Below are 16119 nucleotides of genomic sequence, written 5' to 3'. Positions count from 1 at the left end.
GTTATATTAGGAGTCTATTATATTAATTGATTCACTTTCCGTTTTAAAACATTGTAATTCCCCTATTTCACGCCGTGAATACAGTCGAATAGAATAATCTGTCCAACTGTAATCCCATATTTCACTCCATGAATATAGTCGAATACACTCGAATACAACAACTAATTAGCTCGACTTCCCTGATTCACTCCTATTTTTGCTACTGTATTCATGAATACAATAGCTTAAATACACTAAATACATCTTATAACCACAGAAAAGATATCTCTAATCCGTAATATAACAAATGGTATCTATAAATGGCTAATTACTACTAAAAGATAATGCTTTATGAAAATTTATCTAAGTTTTATCATGAACTAATGTTGGGAGTACTTTGTGGGAGTATTAGCAAAATAATAAATGGGATCTTTACACAAATGGCTGACTAGATTTAATATTTTTTGTTCTAGCGGCACACATAGAGTATGTACCTATCACACACGATTATATATATACTATACATAGATTATACATATATTATATATCACCCTGATATTTTTAGTTTAAATAATTGAGTGAGCGGCTATTTAGGTTAATTAGTGGATAACGTAATGGAGTTATGGAAGTAGTAAAGTAATGGGCCTATCACTGAATATGAACCAAAATGGGCCTCAACTTTTATTTCGGAATCGAAGTCCAGCCTAAATAAGATACTCAGTCAAAACTATATATATACACGGTTCAGCCAGTGTCCCCAAAAACCCTAAATCCTCTTCAGCTTCTAAGCAGTAACCTCAAAGGAGCAGCCATGGGTACGCATCTTCAAACTCACTCGGTTTCATACTTTAGATTCAATTGTCTTCATCTTCAAATGGTTTCTAAAAGGTATTTTATGATTTTTGATTTGTATTAAATGCTTGAGATTAATGTGTTTTTTGTGTGCGTGAAATGCAGCGAGAATAAAGGTTCATGAGCTGAGGGGCAAGTCGAAGACTGAGTTGTTGGCTCAGTTGAAGGATCTGAAGGCTGAACTTGCTCTTCTCCGTGTTGCTAAAGTCACCGGTGGTGCCCCTAACAAGCTATCCAAAATGTATGCATTTTCTCCCTCTGTTGTTAAACCTTGCAATATAAAATTGTTGATGGGTACTAATTAGTTTTGTAATTTTAGTTAATGTTATTTTGTTTTTAAATGTACATATCGTGTGAGATGTGTTGCCTAAGCATAAAGCAGGTAGTTTATGTAATTTTGGTCTATAGTAGATTTTGTTAGCATTTGCCATATATATATGTGTGTGTGTGTTCCTTCACAGACAGTTTTCTTACTGTTTTCATCATTTTGATTCTTTTTACACATTACTAAAATTTTCTCTCTCTATGATAGCATTCCTCTATTGTATTGCTTTTTGTTGACATGTTTAAAACTTAATTCATCAGCTAAGGGAGTAAAGTAAAATATCAATTTGTCAAATAAATACTCCCTCTGTTTCAATTTTATGTGTCTTATTTTTCCTTTTAATCTCTTTCAAAAAGAACTGTCACATTTCTGTATTCGTAAGTCTTAAATCAAACATACTCATTTAATCTTAATGACTTTCTTGTAAGAGTGATATGACATGTTTATAAGATTACAAAATTTAAAGGGTATTTTCTGTATGTTATAACCATTTAGTTTAAGACCATGGGAATCAATATTTTTATATTGTAAATTTCATTCCTAATCAAACTAAGACACTTAATAGGAACAAAGGGAGTACTAGTTAATATCAAATGTTGTGTATAAATAATAAGAATTCAGAATATTAAAACATAATGAATAGGGATATAGGAAGTAAAAGAACCTCACCATACAAAGTTTCAAAGATCCTCCACACTGCATTGCCATCCCTGCAGTAGCTGCTGATGTATGTGGTTGTCAAGTCTTTCTTCAGAAGGCTGTGTTAATTGAAGCCATATCAATAAATAGTAACTGATCTAATTGTTAACATAAGCTGTTGATGGGTTTCTTTGAAGGGAGGTTGTCTTGTTCATAGATGCTACATTGTACCAAGATGAGGGTTAATGTGGGTACCCTTCATCTTAACTGCCATGGTGGCTGTAGCTATATGAATATTTTTGAGAAGTTTACTGGCCGGTTGTTATAAATCTGTTGGCATATCTGCTTACCGAACTTCTTACATTTTATGCTTACCGAACTTCTTACGTTTTGCATCACACTGATGGTAGTCTAATCAGGCTTGCTATTGGTGATTATCCTTGAGACAACTTAGAGTTACCTTGTATTGGGTGTTTTGGGGGGGGGGGTTCAGGTGAAAAGAAGAGGAGTATCTAAAGATGAGAACTACAATATTTTGGGATAAGTATTCAATTTGAGTAGAGTAGTGATTGTTTGCCATAACAACAAATAGTAACTGATTTAAATGTTAAGGTAAGCTGTTGACGGATGTCATTGATAGAAGGTTGTCTTGTTTATAGAAGCTACATTGTACCAAGATGAGAGTTAACTTGAGTGCCCTTCATCTTAACTGCCATGGTGGCTGTAGCTATATGAATATTTTTGAGAAGTTTACTGGCCGGTTGTTATACATCTGTTGACATATCTGCTTACCGAACTTCTTACATTTTCTGTTTACTGAACTACTTAACTGCTTACTGAGATAAGTATTCAATTTGAGTAGAGTAGTGATTGTTTGCCATAACAACAAATAGTAACTGATCTAAATGTTAAGGTAAGCTGTTGACGGATGTCATTGATAGAAGGTTGTCTTGTTTATAGAAGCTACATTGTACCAAGATGAGAGTTAACTTGGGTGCCCTTCATCTTAACTGCCATGGTGGCTGTAGCTATATGAATATTTTTGAGAAGTTTACTGGCCGGTTGTTATGCATCTGTTGACATATCTGCTTACCGAACTTCTTACATTTTCTGCTTACTGAACTACTTATATTTTGCATACACACTGAAGATTGGTGATTATCGTTGAGACACCTGAGAGTTGGCTTTGTATCTAGTGTTCTTTTGGGTTGTTGGGACGCAAGTTAAAATAAGAGGAGTATCTAAAGTGAGAAATACAACATTATGATGCCAAGCATTCAATTGAGTAGAGTAGTGTTTTTTACCGTAACTGACTAACTGATCTAAATGTTAACATAAGCTGTTGATGGATTTCATTGACGGAATGTTGCTTGTTTATTGAAGCTACATTGTACCAAGAGGAGGGTTTAGTTGTGTGCCTTTCATCTTGAGCCATGGTGGCTGTAGCTATATGAATATATTTGAGAAGTTTTACTGGCCGGTTGTTATATAAATCTGTTGACATATCTGCTTACCGAACTTCTTACATTATCTGATTACTGAACTTCTTATGTTTTGCATACATACTAAAGATTGTCTGTTCAGGCTTTCTCTTTGTGATTATCCTGAGACACCTAAGAGTTGATTTTGTATCTGGTGTTCTTTTGGGTGGGGTGGGGTGGGGTGGGGATGCAAGTTAAAATAAGAGTATCTAATGTGAGGAATACAATGATATGACACGTATTCAAATGAGTATAGAAGTGATTGTTTACTGTTACCATCTATTATGCTTTTCCTAGAGTTTATGTTCGAGTGATTTTGTGGATGCAGAAAGGTGGTAAGGTTGTCGATTGCACAGGTTTTGACTGTGATCTCACAGAAGCAAAAGTCAGTTCTTCGGGAAGCTTACAAGAACAAGAAGTACTTGCCTCTTGACCTTCGCCCCAAGAAAACAAGGGCTATACGCAGACGTTTGACTAAGCACCAGGTATCTTTCGTCTATATCTGCTCTTAATATTCCATCTCATTAATCGGAGTGCTAACGATTTTTGTTTTTCTAACTTAGTGAATGAAGTTTGTAACTCTAACCAGAAAGATAAACTAACAATTTGATGACTTATTTTCTTTATCACTGCAGGCATCCTTGAAGACAGAGAGAGAGAAGAAGAAGGAGATGTATTTCCCCACAAGAAAATATGCTATCAAAGTTTAGGATAGGATCTACTTCTGCTGAGATTTTTGCTTTTGGATCAAAATTACTTGTCGAACTTATCAGCAATACCAATTTTGTTTTGCTTTGTTTCATCTGGTGCTTTTGACATTTGATACATTTCATCTGGTGCCTTTATGTTGAATAGGCTGTTTGTTATTAGTGGTTCAATGCATTGAAAATTTCTTATCATATAGTATGTTTTACTGGTGTTAGAATATTGTTCAGTTTGTCCGTCACTCCTTTAAAAGAAGTAATTGTTGGGTTTACAAAGTGAAGACTTTTTGTGGAATTCTTGAAATTTGCAAATAAATTTTTGAAGTTGGTATTCGTTTGAATTTTCCTCATGCAATTTTTGATTTTTTTTTGTAAGGTGAATATTCGATGTCTGAAGATGACAAGATGTATATCAAGTGAATTTTCAAATCTTCAACTTTTATGCTTTAAATCCTCAGTTACCCCCAAAACACCCTATTTAAGCGAGCAAACTCCCTAATTTTCAGAAGTTCAGATTTTGTCTAAACATACCGATTTACGAGCTTACTAGACTCCCTTTGAACTTAAAAGATTACATTAACTAAGTATACGACCTGCCTTCTACATCAGATATTAACTAGTCTGATAAAAATTAAAACCTTTGGCCAAAATATAAAAGCACCAACAAATATGATACAAAATAAAGTTCTTTGCTATTTTGTAGTAATCCTTAATTTGACACTCTTACATATGATGATATCAATTTCACCTGAGTTTGACAAGATGACAACCGAAAAAAGCACATTTATCACATTACATATAGATAGGCCAAATAAAGATACTAAGATTTGAACTTTATGGGTTCGAGTATGGAATTCTAACACAATTCATTTGGTTTACTAGGTTCGAGATATTATTTGTTCTTATTTAGTGAATTTTTAACACGTATACAAGCTCTGAGCCAAAGCAACTTTGTTCTTATGAACAGGGGTGGATTTAGGGGGGCGCAAGGGTGTTCACCCGAACCCCTTCGCCGAAAAATTACATTGTGTATATAAGGCAAAATCTGGTTTTTACCTCTATATATTATGTTTTGAATCCCCTTCATACAACCCAAAAGCATGGTTTAATGGTCAAAGGGGTTCAAAACTATTATGAGGTCATTGGTTCAATTCCCATTAGCTACAATCTCTTTAAATTTTTTAACTTATTCCTTTTTTGAACCCCTTAGCAGAAGTCCTGCCTCCGCCACTGCTTATGAACCATAATTGAAGTACTACATCCGCCTCCGGAAGAAACTAGCATGCAGGTTTCATATGATCAGCACACACTTCTGGTGGTCGGGAAATAGATTGCCAACCAGTGCAAACTTGAAGAACAGCTTTGAGGGAGTCTGAGGCAGGTTCCAATGTCCAGACAGGGTAAAATTCACTTGGATGAAAAACACACTCTTCACCAACACCAGTTAACAACATTCCCTGAGCTCCTTTGAGAAACAAGTCCCCTTCAGATCTGATTAAACCTGTCCTTGCTTCTTCCTTATCTGCTGCCTAAATAACCAAAAACGATTCGAAAGCCGAAAAGGAAAACATATAAAGACCCTTCATAACAGCAATATATTTGGTATACAAGTAGTTAGGAGAAATAGAATAACAGTAAGAAAAATTAACATTCTTTTTGACACATTAAAAGCCCCAACACTCCAACATTGAAACCAAACGACACTTTAATCTTGGTCTTTTTTGGTATTATACTTTAGCAATGTCATGAATCATGCTGAACCACCAGCAACAAATTCCCATGCCTCTTATCAATAACAAAGCTATTATTTTAGATTACTATATACTAATTTAGTAAACGGAAAATGGCCTAAACTACCCCGATCATTTGCTAAATATTTATCAATACCCCGTCCATCTATCCGTCCAAAAAAACACACGACGTTAATTCTATATAAAATTACCCCCGCGACTAACGGCAGAACTGGTGAGCCTACAATTTAATGACATGTCATTTTTTTACTGGACCACGTGGCAATCTCTGACTAGGAAAAAAATTGATATTATTTTGACCCATTTGCCTTATTCGACCCAAGGTTTTGTTAGCTCGGTCATAAAATTACATTAACCCACCTAACTGATCCTATCAAAATTGAATTCAAATATCTCACCACCCAACAGAAAATTTTGTTTCTCAATTAAGTACTCTTAACTTAATTTCTTGAAGATGCCAACGATTTATATAAGCTTTTTTATTTTCAGTTTTATGGTGTAAAATAAGAATTTTTTCCTTTAGTTTTCTGTAACTTTAGGGTGTTGTTGATGGGAGAAATGACTATGGTTGTGAGGTAGGCAAGGTGGTAGAGGAAGTGATGAGAGCAGCGACTACGGTGGTGGGAGCAGTAGCTACGGTGATGGGAGCAGTAGCTATGGTGATGGAGTGGCGGAGGCAACCGCTACAATGGTGAAAATTGTGTTGCGGCCAGTATGATGGTGGAGGTCAACTCCCAATGGCGGTAGTTGCGCAAGAGAGAAGATGAATGGGGGAGAGAAAGTTTGGGTGAAATCAAGAAGAAGATCGGGAAAATGGGAAAGCCATTGGAAACAACAATAGAGTTCTTTAGGAGGAGGGATGACTGGAGGAAACATCCCATGTTGACTAATCAATTTCGCCACGCTTTCCCTGGCCTAGTCATTGCCGTCGTCGCTTTCTCCACCTACTGCATCGGCAAATTTGCTTACAACAAGATGTCTTCCCCTTCTCACTCCACCTTTTCCGCCACAACTTCTCACTCTAACAAAACTTTGGGTCGGGTCAGCTAAGTGGATCAAAATAAGATTTATTTTTTATTTTAATCAGAGATTGCGACATGGCCCAATAGAAAAATGACACGTCATTAAATGTAGGCCCACCAGTTCTGCTGTTAGTCACGGGGGTATTTTTGTTAATAGAATTAACGTCGTGTATTTTTTTGGACGGATAGATGGACGGAGGGTATTTATAAATCATTTAGCAAACAATAGGGGTAGTTTTGGCCCTTTTCCGTTTAGTAAATATGTAACATGTGGTTTTCACATACACACTTATCACTTTTATCCAAAGTTATGTATTGAAATATCAAAAAACGCCAAGGAATAACTTGCAAGGGCATTTATATTTTGAAGAAAACTCAAACGTTGACTATACGCAGAACCAATGTTGCTCTAAGCTGGAGATACAACGAGAATTGATGTAAAATAACTATAGCTCAAATATACAGTTAACCTATGGGTAATTTCCATGTGCCTAACAATTACGAAGGTCATCAACAGCTTTTACTAACAAGTAGTGCCCCGTGTTGCTTTCCAGCTATGCCCCATAACCCGTAAGGCGCCGCCGGCATAACAGTAGGAACAATCATACTCAGTAATTATAGGGATAAGAGGAGTTCAACAAGTTTTCAGATTCTGGTTCGTTGGAAAAATCAGAGATATCAAAGACACTTCCATACCAAATAGGATAAGCATGGACACTAAAAAGTAATAATGATATTTTTAGGGAAAGATATGTTCGTTATTTTTTGAGACTGAACTCTGCTCGGAAATTTTCACTATAACATTGTTTTTGTTATGGTAATTTTAACAATAGGATCACACTTGATCAAATCCAAGTTTAACGAATCATTTTATTTTTTATCATAGCGGTGTTCGGATCAGCGCGTATACCTTAATTGATCTACCAAGAAGCCTGCTACAACCACAACCACAAGTGTCATCCAATCCTACCTACTAAGAGTGGATTGGATAGGCTCATACTGAGTGTTGTAGCTGCAACTCGATCCTGGAATCTCCAAATTGTTACTCCCATACCTCAAGCATACCCTTTGGGATAAATCCAACTTCTAAATCTAGTACAAGCGATTCTGATCTAGTCAATCCAACTCACATTGATCCATCTTTCACATCAAGCACTTTAGGAATTCATTTATTCTTAGCCTGATAAATTTACTAACCATAATTAAAAAAAAAAAAAAAACTAGTGCAACTTAAGTGGTGTAATTTTAAAATGAAATAGACATAAAAAATATTTCATAATTTAAAATAAAAACCAATGCCTAGAGATCAGCATATCTGTGGAAAAACTTGATGCAGAATTGGGTTTGATACATGTATCCACTGAAGCAAAACTACTATGTCTCAAGTCTCCTCTTTAAATCAAGGTTGTTTCATAAGTCGATTAACTCCTTCGAGAACTAGAACACGAAAATTGATTGTAGTTGCCTTATTCAATTTAGACCTAAAGATTTCCCAAACACTAAGCAAAAGGATCAACTCTTGAATATGCTACAACTTCTAACAAAGAGAGTGTACTCTCTTCAAGTACTCAAAGGCAGAATAAATTTATCGAACAACTAGAAAAACTATTAGAGGAAAATAGTAAAAACAAAAAAAAAAAAACACTTTCAATGTACACTATAACTGAACAATGTATCAATTTGGGTTGCAAAATAAGTAAGAAAATCATCTGTAAAATATAAAACCTTCACCTTGAAAAAACAAAGATAGTGATGCTGTGCAAATTAAAAGGCATTGAATTACCTTCTCTGTGTAATACTCAAAAGCTTTTTTCTTCTGTGTAGCTTCGTATATGTTGCATTGAGAGTATACCTGGAATCAACAATGACAAACAATATTCTTGGTTCTAAACTATTAACATGCATCAAACTGCATACAGGAAGAAGCGAATACCTGTGATTCTACACTGGCACAAATAGCATATATACCCCAATTTCTAGTATAATTATTGTACAGATGAACTTTTCCAAATCTAACACGAGGTTGCCTCTGCCGTGTCCCATCGAAAAAGCAGTGGTGGATGGTCACTCTGATACATCTATCACCAATATGAGATGGGTCTGCTCCAATAAGCATTGTCTTATCATGCTGAGCAAAATAACATCTGCAGAAAACATTCCTTAGGATCATTAATCTGCCGTGGAAATTATCTCAATGTACAGAATCCGAGAAACAGCTACCAGTACCTAGAAATAGTGATATCTGTGCTTTGTCTGGTTATATCGATTAGCCCATCATCATAATCACGAAGAGAACAGCGGTCTATCCAAATGTGCCTAGAATTTGGTTTTATTTGAATGCCATCAACGTCATGACCTCTGCCACCTTCAAACTCCAAATTGCATACGATTATGTGCTCACAATCCTTCAGTTGTAAGCCTTTGCCAGTGAGTTTTATCCTTTGGCCTCGACCATCAATAGTTTTATAAGATGACACACGTAGGTAAGATGCGAGATGAATGGTGCCTGAAACTTCAAAAACAATCCATAGTGGTTCTTTCTTACGGCAGCCATCACGAAGTGATCCTGGACCATCATCTACAAACAAGAAAGTGATGGTGTTAACTTTTGGAAGCTACCTACTCCACCTAGATGGCCTTTGGTTAACCAGCGGAATCCAGAGGGTAAAAAAAGGGCAGCCCGTTGCATGCATTAACTTTAACTGATGAGAAAGAATTAGTATTTATTGACATGACATTTTCTACATTCTGGCCAAGTTAATCCGAGGGGGATAATGGTTACTACTATCCAAATTCATGTGGAAAATCATCTGAAGTGAGAATTTGATCAACCTTCATTAACCTTTTTTAGATAACCGAACCTTCTTTAAACTTTCCGTGAAAATTAACTTATTCTGAACAGATTATCAACTTGTTTAGACAACCTATAAAAAGAATATACCTCATTAAATTTACATACACTATACCAGCTTAACTATAGCTACAACATTTGGTGCTAATCATATCTTAATTCAGATAAGCAGTTCCAATGTCATGTACATTAAATACCTGAGAGTGCATCTGGTATGGAGAAAAAGTTTTAGAATGAATTTTTTTTTCGAGAAATGTTTTACCTTATGAAATCATTTTGCTATTTGGTCGGATAGGTGACATACAGCAATCCTACAAGTAGTACATGTCATAAGGATAGTGGGACAATGTCTAAAAGCTACTCCCTCAGCTTCAAATTATGTGATATAATTTGATTTGACATTGAATTAAGAAACAAAGGAAGACATTTGAAACTTGTGGTTTTAAAAGTGCTATAAAATTTGCGTGGCTATACGAATTTTGACGTTTGTACTATTAAATATGCCATAACATTTGTGCGGCTATAAAATTTCTCATTCATGGTAAAATGGAAAGTTTGGTTAAATTGTCTTAAATATATAAATATGTTATTCTTTTTGAACGGACTAATAAGAAAATAGTATCACATAGAATGAAGCAGAGAGCAATTGAATCAAATAACAGGGAACAAAAGTCAGACAACGGAAAAATTATTTACACCCCGTGTTCACCAAAGCACATTAATTTATCATAGTGAAGTGACAATTGAGATGATAATATATATTAACTTAACCAGATCATAAGAGTGTATACAAAAACCACATGTCATGTATTTATTAAATTGGTATAACCAGATTAGGCAAGACACGGCGCACTACAGCGCACCGAGGACATGACCCTTGATAGGAAGGTGTGTAGATCGAGGATTAGGATAGTACGTTAGATAGTCTAGATTATTCATACCGGTAGTATTAGTATGTACTCTCGCATTCTGTTGGTATTAGATTTCTATGGATACCTGTCCTTTCTTTCATTTCGGTCATTCTACTATCTTGTTGTTATTTATGTTGCTTTTATATGGCTTCTCGGTGCTATCCCTTCTTGTTTTTCTTTTCATTAATGTAGTACTTATGCTTTTCTGAGCCGAGGGTCTATTGGAAACAACCTCTTTATCTCCGCAAGGTAGGAGTAAGGTATGCGTACACACTACGCTCCCCAGATCCCACTATGTAGGATTATATTGGATATGTTGTTATTTTATAACGCCGAATAAATGCCTCGGTCCCAAACAAGTGAGGTTGACTACATGAATTCTTACTGGCCATATTACTCCTTTTAAACTCCTTACTGGCCATATTACTCCTTTTAAACTCCTTACTGGCCAATATTATGCAAATGCAAATAAAAAGGATTAAAAGTACTCTATATTTTTCTTTCAGAATAGTTGTAAGGCATAACCAAGTCCAAGACCAGCACGACCGTCAACTAAAAACTAGAGAATTATTCTATCATAGCAATCTGCTTTCACATACAAAATTAATAATGATCGCAATTCTTCTACCTAAAGGTATATAATTCACATTCGATCAATGGAGGAGGAAGAACAAACCGGCCAATGTAGTGACGGAATAGACCGGACCGTTTAGACCGCCGATGGAAAACCTGCCAAATCCTTCGGCTCGACCGGCTAGCGCTTTTAAGCTCGAATCTACATCAGAATATGGTAACACCGCCATGATTAAGCTGCAATTGAGTGTTTAATTAGCTCTAGGTTTTGGCGTTAAACCGGTAAATTTTAGCAGGCCGTTGAACCGGAAAATGAAATACTGAATATTTGGATCGGTCAACAGATTTATAAGGTTAAAATAACACGGTCTAGCCAGTTTTCGGATCGGTCATTCAAAAATAGTAAGCGTTTGTCAAGTCATTGAAAATAACCACTATTTCGCTGCAACAAAGACCGATCCAACACGATATACTGGAGTTCGGTGCACCTATGTATAAACTTCCAGCATATTATGCTGGACCGGTATACTTTGCTGGCTCCAGTATAATATAGTAGAGACTGGAGCATCGATGCTCCAAACTCCAGTATATTATGCTGAACCGGTATATTATACTGGAACTCCAGTTCCATTGTAATATACTGGAGTTATACTGGAACTCCAGCATATTATACTGGAGTATTTTTCCGAATTTTGAACAATATTTTTGTTCAGATTTATTTTTAATGAAAATAGACTAAATTTCGATTAATTTTGAAACTGTGACTATTTTTGAATGACCACGTATAAATTTGACTATTTTTAAATTTCCCCCATTTATAAGTACGGCACACAGTTAAGAGTTTAGCCTACTAAATTGGAGACATTTAAATTGGCAACAGACTTTTTACTATAAATAACCATTATTCTACATATACACATATGACTAATTTAGATTTGTGTCGAAAATGTGTAAAAGAATAAAGGGCTGATGAAAAAGAAAAAGAAAAAGAGAAAGAATAAAGGGCTATCTATCAAAAGGAAATTCTATTCACACGACTCGATATTTCTAATTAAAGAAATACTCTCTCCGTTCACTTTTATTTGTTCACTATTCTAAAAATATATTTTCACTTTTACTTGTTCACTTTTGTATATCAAGAAAAAAATAATTTATTTTCCTGTTTTGCCCTTAGCATTAATCACGTATTCCAAATCATTTTCTAAATCCATTAATACAATACACCGATTAATATGGATATCATTCCAAATCACTTTATTCATTATTTCTTAAGGGGTGTGCAAAGTCAATAATGAACAAGTAAAAGTGAACGGAAGGAATAAAAAATTTTATCGTCGAGATCACATGTTTTCTAGACGTGTTTAATTCCTACGCGGTTATAAAATATATTTACATAATGAGTCGTACATTAATTGGTCAATAACTCCTCGATATGAACCTAAGGGAGTTTACTCTCATATTAATTGAAGTTAAATACTAGAATATAATTCTGATTTTGTGGTGTTTAGTTTTAAGACTCAATTTTTTTCACCATGAATCAAACAAAAATAAAAATTGTAGGATGAAAAATATTTTACGATGGTGCTACGAAATGGTCCTAAGCATGTATGAAATATTTGAAGTCTACCGGACATTTTACGTAAGTTTTCAATTTTTTCAGCAATTAACGTAAGACTTTATCCGAATAACTAATAAGTTTAAATGGTGAAACATGAAGATTGAGGGTTCATATTGCTATAGCATCCTGTTTATCCGAATCCAATATTTTTTATGCAGAATATAAATTGTTATGTGAAAACCTACAAAAATTTTAAACAAATATTAGAACTGAACCTACAACTTTAGAAGTATAATGAATTTAGTTTAACACTAAAAACTTTAAATATTTAATCTAAATTCTGAATTCGATTCTAACGGTATAGATAAGTTGCCTCTGTACCAATTGGTGAAGAACCTGAGAAAATAGAGACACAATAATAGACAGGTTTCAAAGATATTGCAGTTGGAAACATAAGGATCAACCTTTACTAATATCTTAAATGGCTTGAGAAAGTGGTTATAACATGTCATTGTGTATCTTTATTGGTTTCTTTATGCATTTAGGTGTTCGCTGAATATTAAACAGGGATTGAAAGCAGAGGCGAACCCAGAATTTGAAAATCGGGGTACACTTTTGGATTCAACCAAAATCTACTTTGTATATAAGGTGTCCATTACTAGTATATCATTATTTTCTAAGGACATATACAAGTATACATGAAATTTTTGCCGAACTTTATGGATACCGATGACCCTTCTCGGTATAGCGTAGGTCCGCCTCTGATTGAAAGAGTACTGGTAGGAGTCGTTTGGTAAGATGCACTAGGGAAAATAGTATATGTATTAGTTTTGGTATTATTAATCCTTTGTTTGGTAGTGTTTTTCAACTTATGTATAACTAATACTTATATTACACCATATTTAGTATTATTCTTATACGTAGCAAACCAGACATTAGCAATACATAGTTTTTAATACATGGATAAGTATGTATAAAGATAGAACCGCTCTTTCAAAACCTTTTCCAACATTTTTGCAGTGTATTTTTGTAAACAAATAATTTTTAAAAGAAATTATGCTATGCATATTATTTTTAATATACCAAACCAAGCAGTCAATAAGTAATAATTTCAGTATAACTAATCCCAACATTATTATAATCATATTCTTAGCATTATTATGCATCCTATTCGGTATTATTCTTATATGCCCTGCCAAACTACCTTAAAGCACAATTGAATGATGAATGGTCAGTAATTCCACCATGTCAAACATCAAATAAACTTTTCAACAGTGGTAATTTGGCTCTATTACTAAGTTTTAAGGTTTAGGTTGGTACTCCCCTTTGATATTCAGAAGTGATACTTTAACTTACTAAACTTTTTATACCTGATTAACTATCTAATAACCATTATTACTAATTTATTATGAACAATTTCTTCTAATTATCTTTAATGTAATTTGATGCAAAAAGGGATCTCTACGACAACCTGTTGAACTTCTGAAATCTACTAGCAATTGCCATTGTACTTTCCTCAAGTTGTGCTATTTTCCTGCCAAAAAAAAGGCAAAAAGGTCTCCCAGTCACTTAAACTTGCACCCAATTATCAGCCCGGTAAACAAACTTATAACTTTTCCATATGAACTCTTCAATTTGAGCATAAGTGAACTAATAAACACCTCCAACTGTTTGAATCATAACACGTGCATTACAATTTCACAAACGGGACAACTCAATCAGCAATAAACGAATTATAACCTGCCATGTGTTATTTTTGACCTAAAGACCCTAAAACACTCATTTTTCGGTTGTCTCTCTCAAAGAACTCTACATTTTCAATCGTTATGCTCAAATAAAGTCTGCTCAAATGGAGGGAACGATTGTCATAGTTACTGGACAATCTTTTTCCAATCGTCTTCCTCTGTGAACGATTGGAACGTAAAAATCTTTTTCAAATGGAGTGAACGATTTGAGTATGCTCAAATGGATTGTCATCGTTCTACCTCTGTGGTACTTACTGGAATATATTATAGCTCCAAAAACCTAGTGGAACCAGTGCCAAATATAGTACATAGAATCAGATTCAATAATTTAAGCCAACTCTGAATAAAGTAAAGAAAATACAGAGCAAAATGGTGTCCTATTATTCATAGATTTTCTGTCTTCAAAAAATCTTTTTCCTCTCCCGTCGTTATTCTTCCTTTTTCTTTTATTTTTTTCGTTAACACTCACTTTGCTTTGGAACTATGAACGACAGAACATACAGAGGAAGAGGAAAAAGAGTTTTCTTTTGTGTCAAGACAGAAGAAGAAGGAAGGAAAGGGGAAGTGTTAACGAAAAAAATAAAAGAAAAGGAAGAGATAAGAGGACTGTGATGAGAGGGGTAACGAAGAAGATGAGGAGGCATTTGGGTTTTTCTTTTCACTTTTAGTTTTTATCTTTTTTTAGTATTTTTTATTCCAATAATCTGAATTCACGCATCTAATTCGTGTGATTGGCACACACTATTGCCACATGACACACGACGTTGCCATGGTCAACGGCGAGAGGTATTTAATAATACTTATCCTCTCAAGTTTGAGTACCTAAATGGAAAAGTTGTAAGTTTATTTACCGGGATGACAATTATGTGCAAGTTTAAGTGGCCAAAAGGTCTTTTTGGCAAGAAAATTTCCCTCCGTTTCAATTTAGATAACACACTTTCTTTATTAGTCCATTCAAAAAAGAATGACACATTTCTATAGTTAGGAACAATTCAACTGTAAACTTTTTATTTTACATATTTTACCCCTAGTGAGAAGCTTTTATACCCACACAAATGTCATGGTCTCACAAAGCTTTTGCCCTGTAAGCTTTTAGTACTACATATTTCAGAAGTCTTATGTTTTTCCTTAAATTTTGTATAAAGTAAAACTACATCATCTAAATAGGAACAGAGAGAATATTTCATTTTGTGTTACGCGCTTTAGGAGAGTAAACTACACTCTCTATCTTATGTGGTGTCTCAAGAGTGTAATAATTTCACTTTGAACACATATATAGGGCAACAAGAATGTCCACGCCATCTTCAAGAATTTGGGCGACGGGCTCCAAATCGCTTATAAAATTTTGTGGGCTCGGATGCATACAGATGGCGTGGGCTATAGCACACGAAAATCTGGGAATCGGGCAGAATTCTAGTTTTATGGCCCTAAAACGTCAAAAATGAGGAATGATCGTGGCGAGGCAAAAATAATTGTTCCTTAGGTCATTTTTATGGTCTGATTTTTTTAGGCGATTCAGGTCCGGTCGCCTGGATGCATGCAAATGGCGTTGGCTATAGCACACGAAAATCTGGGAATCGGGTGGAATTCCAATTTTATGGCCCTAAAACGTCAAAAATGAGGAACAATCATGTCAAAGCGATGACTATTGGTCCTTAGGTCATTTTTTATTGTTCGGTAAAATTTTAGGCTATTCAGGTTTGATCGCTCGGATGCATGCAGATAACG

General features: G+C 34.8%; 2 protein-coding genes and 4 non-coding genes across 6 annotated transcripts; 5 read left to right on the top strand and 1 right to left on the bottom strand.

Annotated features, from left to right (window-relative positions):
• Nucleotides 1-697: 697 nt before the first annotated feature.
• LOC107820664 (large ribosomal subunit protein uL29) lies at nucleotides 698-4175 on the top strand. The gene is made up of 4 exons (XM_016646987.2): nucleotides 698-794; nucleotides 937-1072; nucleotides 3605-3761; nucleotides 3912-4175. Exons 1-4 carry the CDS (start codon nucleotides 791-793, stop codon nucleotides 3984-3986), a joined length of 372 nt encoding a protein of 123 aa, XP_016502473.1. The 5' UTR covers nucleotides 698-790; the 3' UTR covers nucleotides 3987-4175.
• On the top strand, nucleotides 2072-2161 carry LOC142170852 (small nucleolar RNA snoR109). The gene has a single exon (XR_012700465.1). It is a non-coding gene; the product is annotated as a small nucleolar RNA snoR109 (small nucleolar RNA).
• Nucleotides 2514-2603, top strand: LOC142170851 (small nucleolar RNA snoR109). The gene has a single exon (XR_012700464.1). It is a non-coding gene; the product is annotated as a small nucleolar RNA snoR109 (small nucleolar RNA).
• LOC142170850 (small nucleolar RNA snoR109) lies at nucleotides 2815-2904 on the top strand. Its single transcript, XR_012700463.1, has one exon. It is a non-coding gene; the product is annotated as a small nucleolar RNA snoR109 (small nucleolar RNA).
• LOC142170854 (small nucleolar RNA snoR109) lies at nucleotides 3233-3325 on the top strand. The gene has a single exon (XR_012700467.1). It is a non-coding gene; the product is annotated as a small nucleolar RNA snoR109 (small nucleolar RNA).
• Nucleotides 4176-4806: 631 nt separating the features above from the next.
• On the bottom strand, nucleotides 4807-11414 carry LOC107820665 (putative pectate lyase 4). Its single transcript, XM_016646988.2, has 5 exons — nucleotides 11192-11414; nucleotides 8980-9331; nucleotides 8687-8897; nucleotides 8537-8605; nucleotides 4807-5509 (listed from the first exon to the last, which is right to left on the bottom strand). The coding sequence occupies exons 1-5, from the start codon at nucleotides 11316-11318 to the stop codon at nucleotides 5258-5260; spliced, it is 1011 nt and encodes a 336-aa protein (XP_016502474.1). The 5' UTR covers nucleotides 11319-11414; the 3' UTR covers nucleotides 4807-5257.
• Between the last annotated feature and the right edge of the window lie 4705 nt (nucleotides 11415-16119).

The sequence above is a fragment of the Nicotiana tabacum genome, chromosome 16 (assembly GCF_000715075.1).
Source record: "Nicotiana tabacum cultivar K326 chromosome 16, ASM71507v2, whole genome shotgun sequence".
Lineage (NCBI taxonomy): Eukaryota > Viridiplantae > Streptophyta > Magnoliopsida > Solanales > Solanaceae > Nicotiana > Nicotiana tabacum.
The sequence above is the reverse complement of the archived record's forward strand: the minus strand, read 5'-3'. Positions and strand labels throughout refer to the sequence as shown.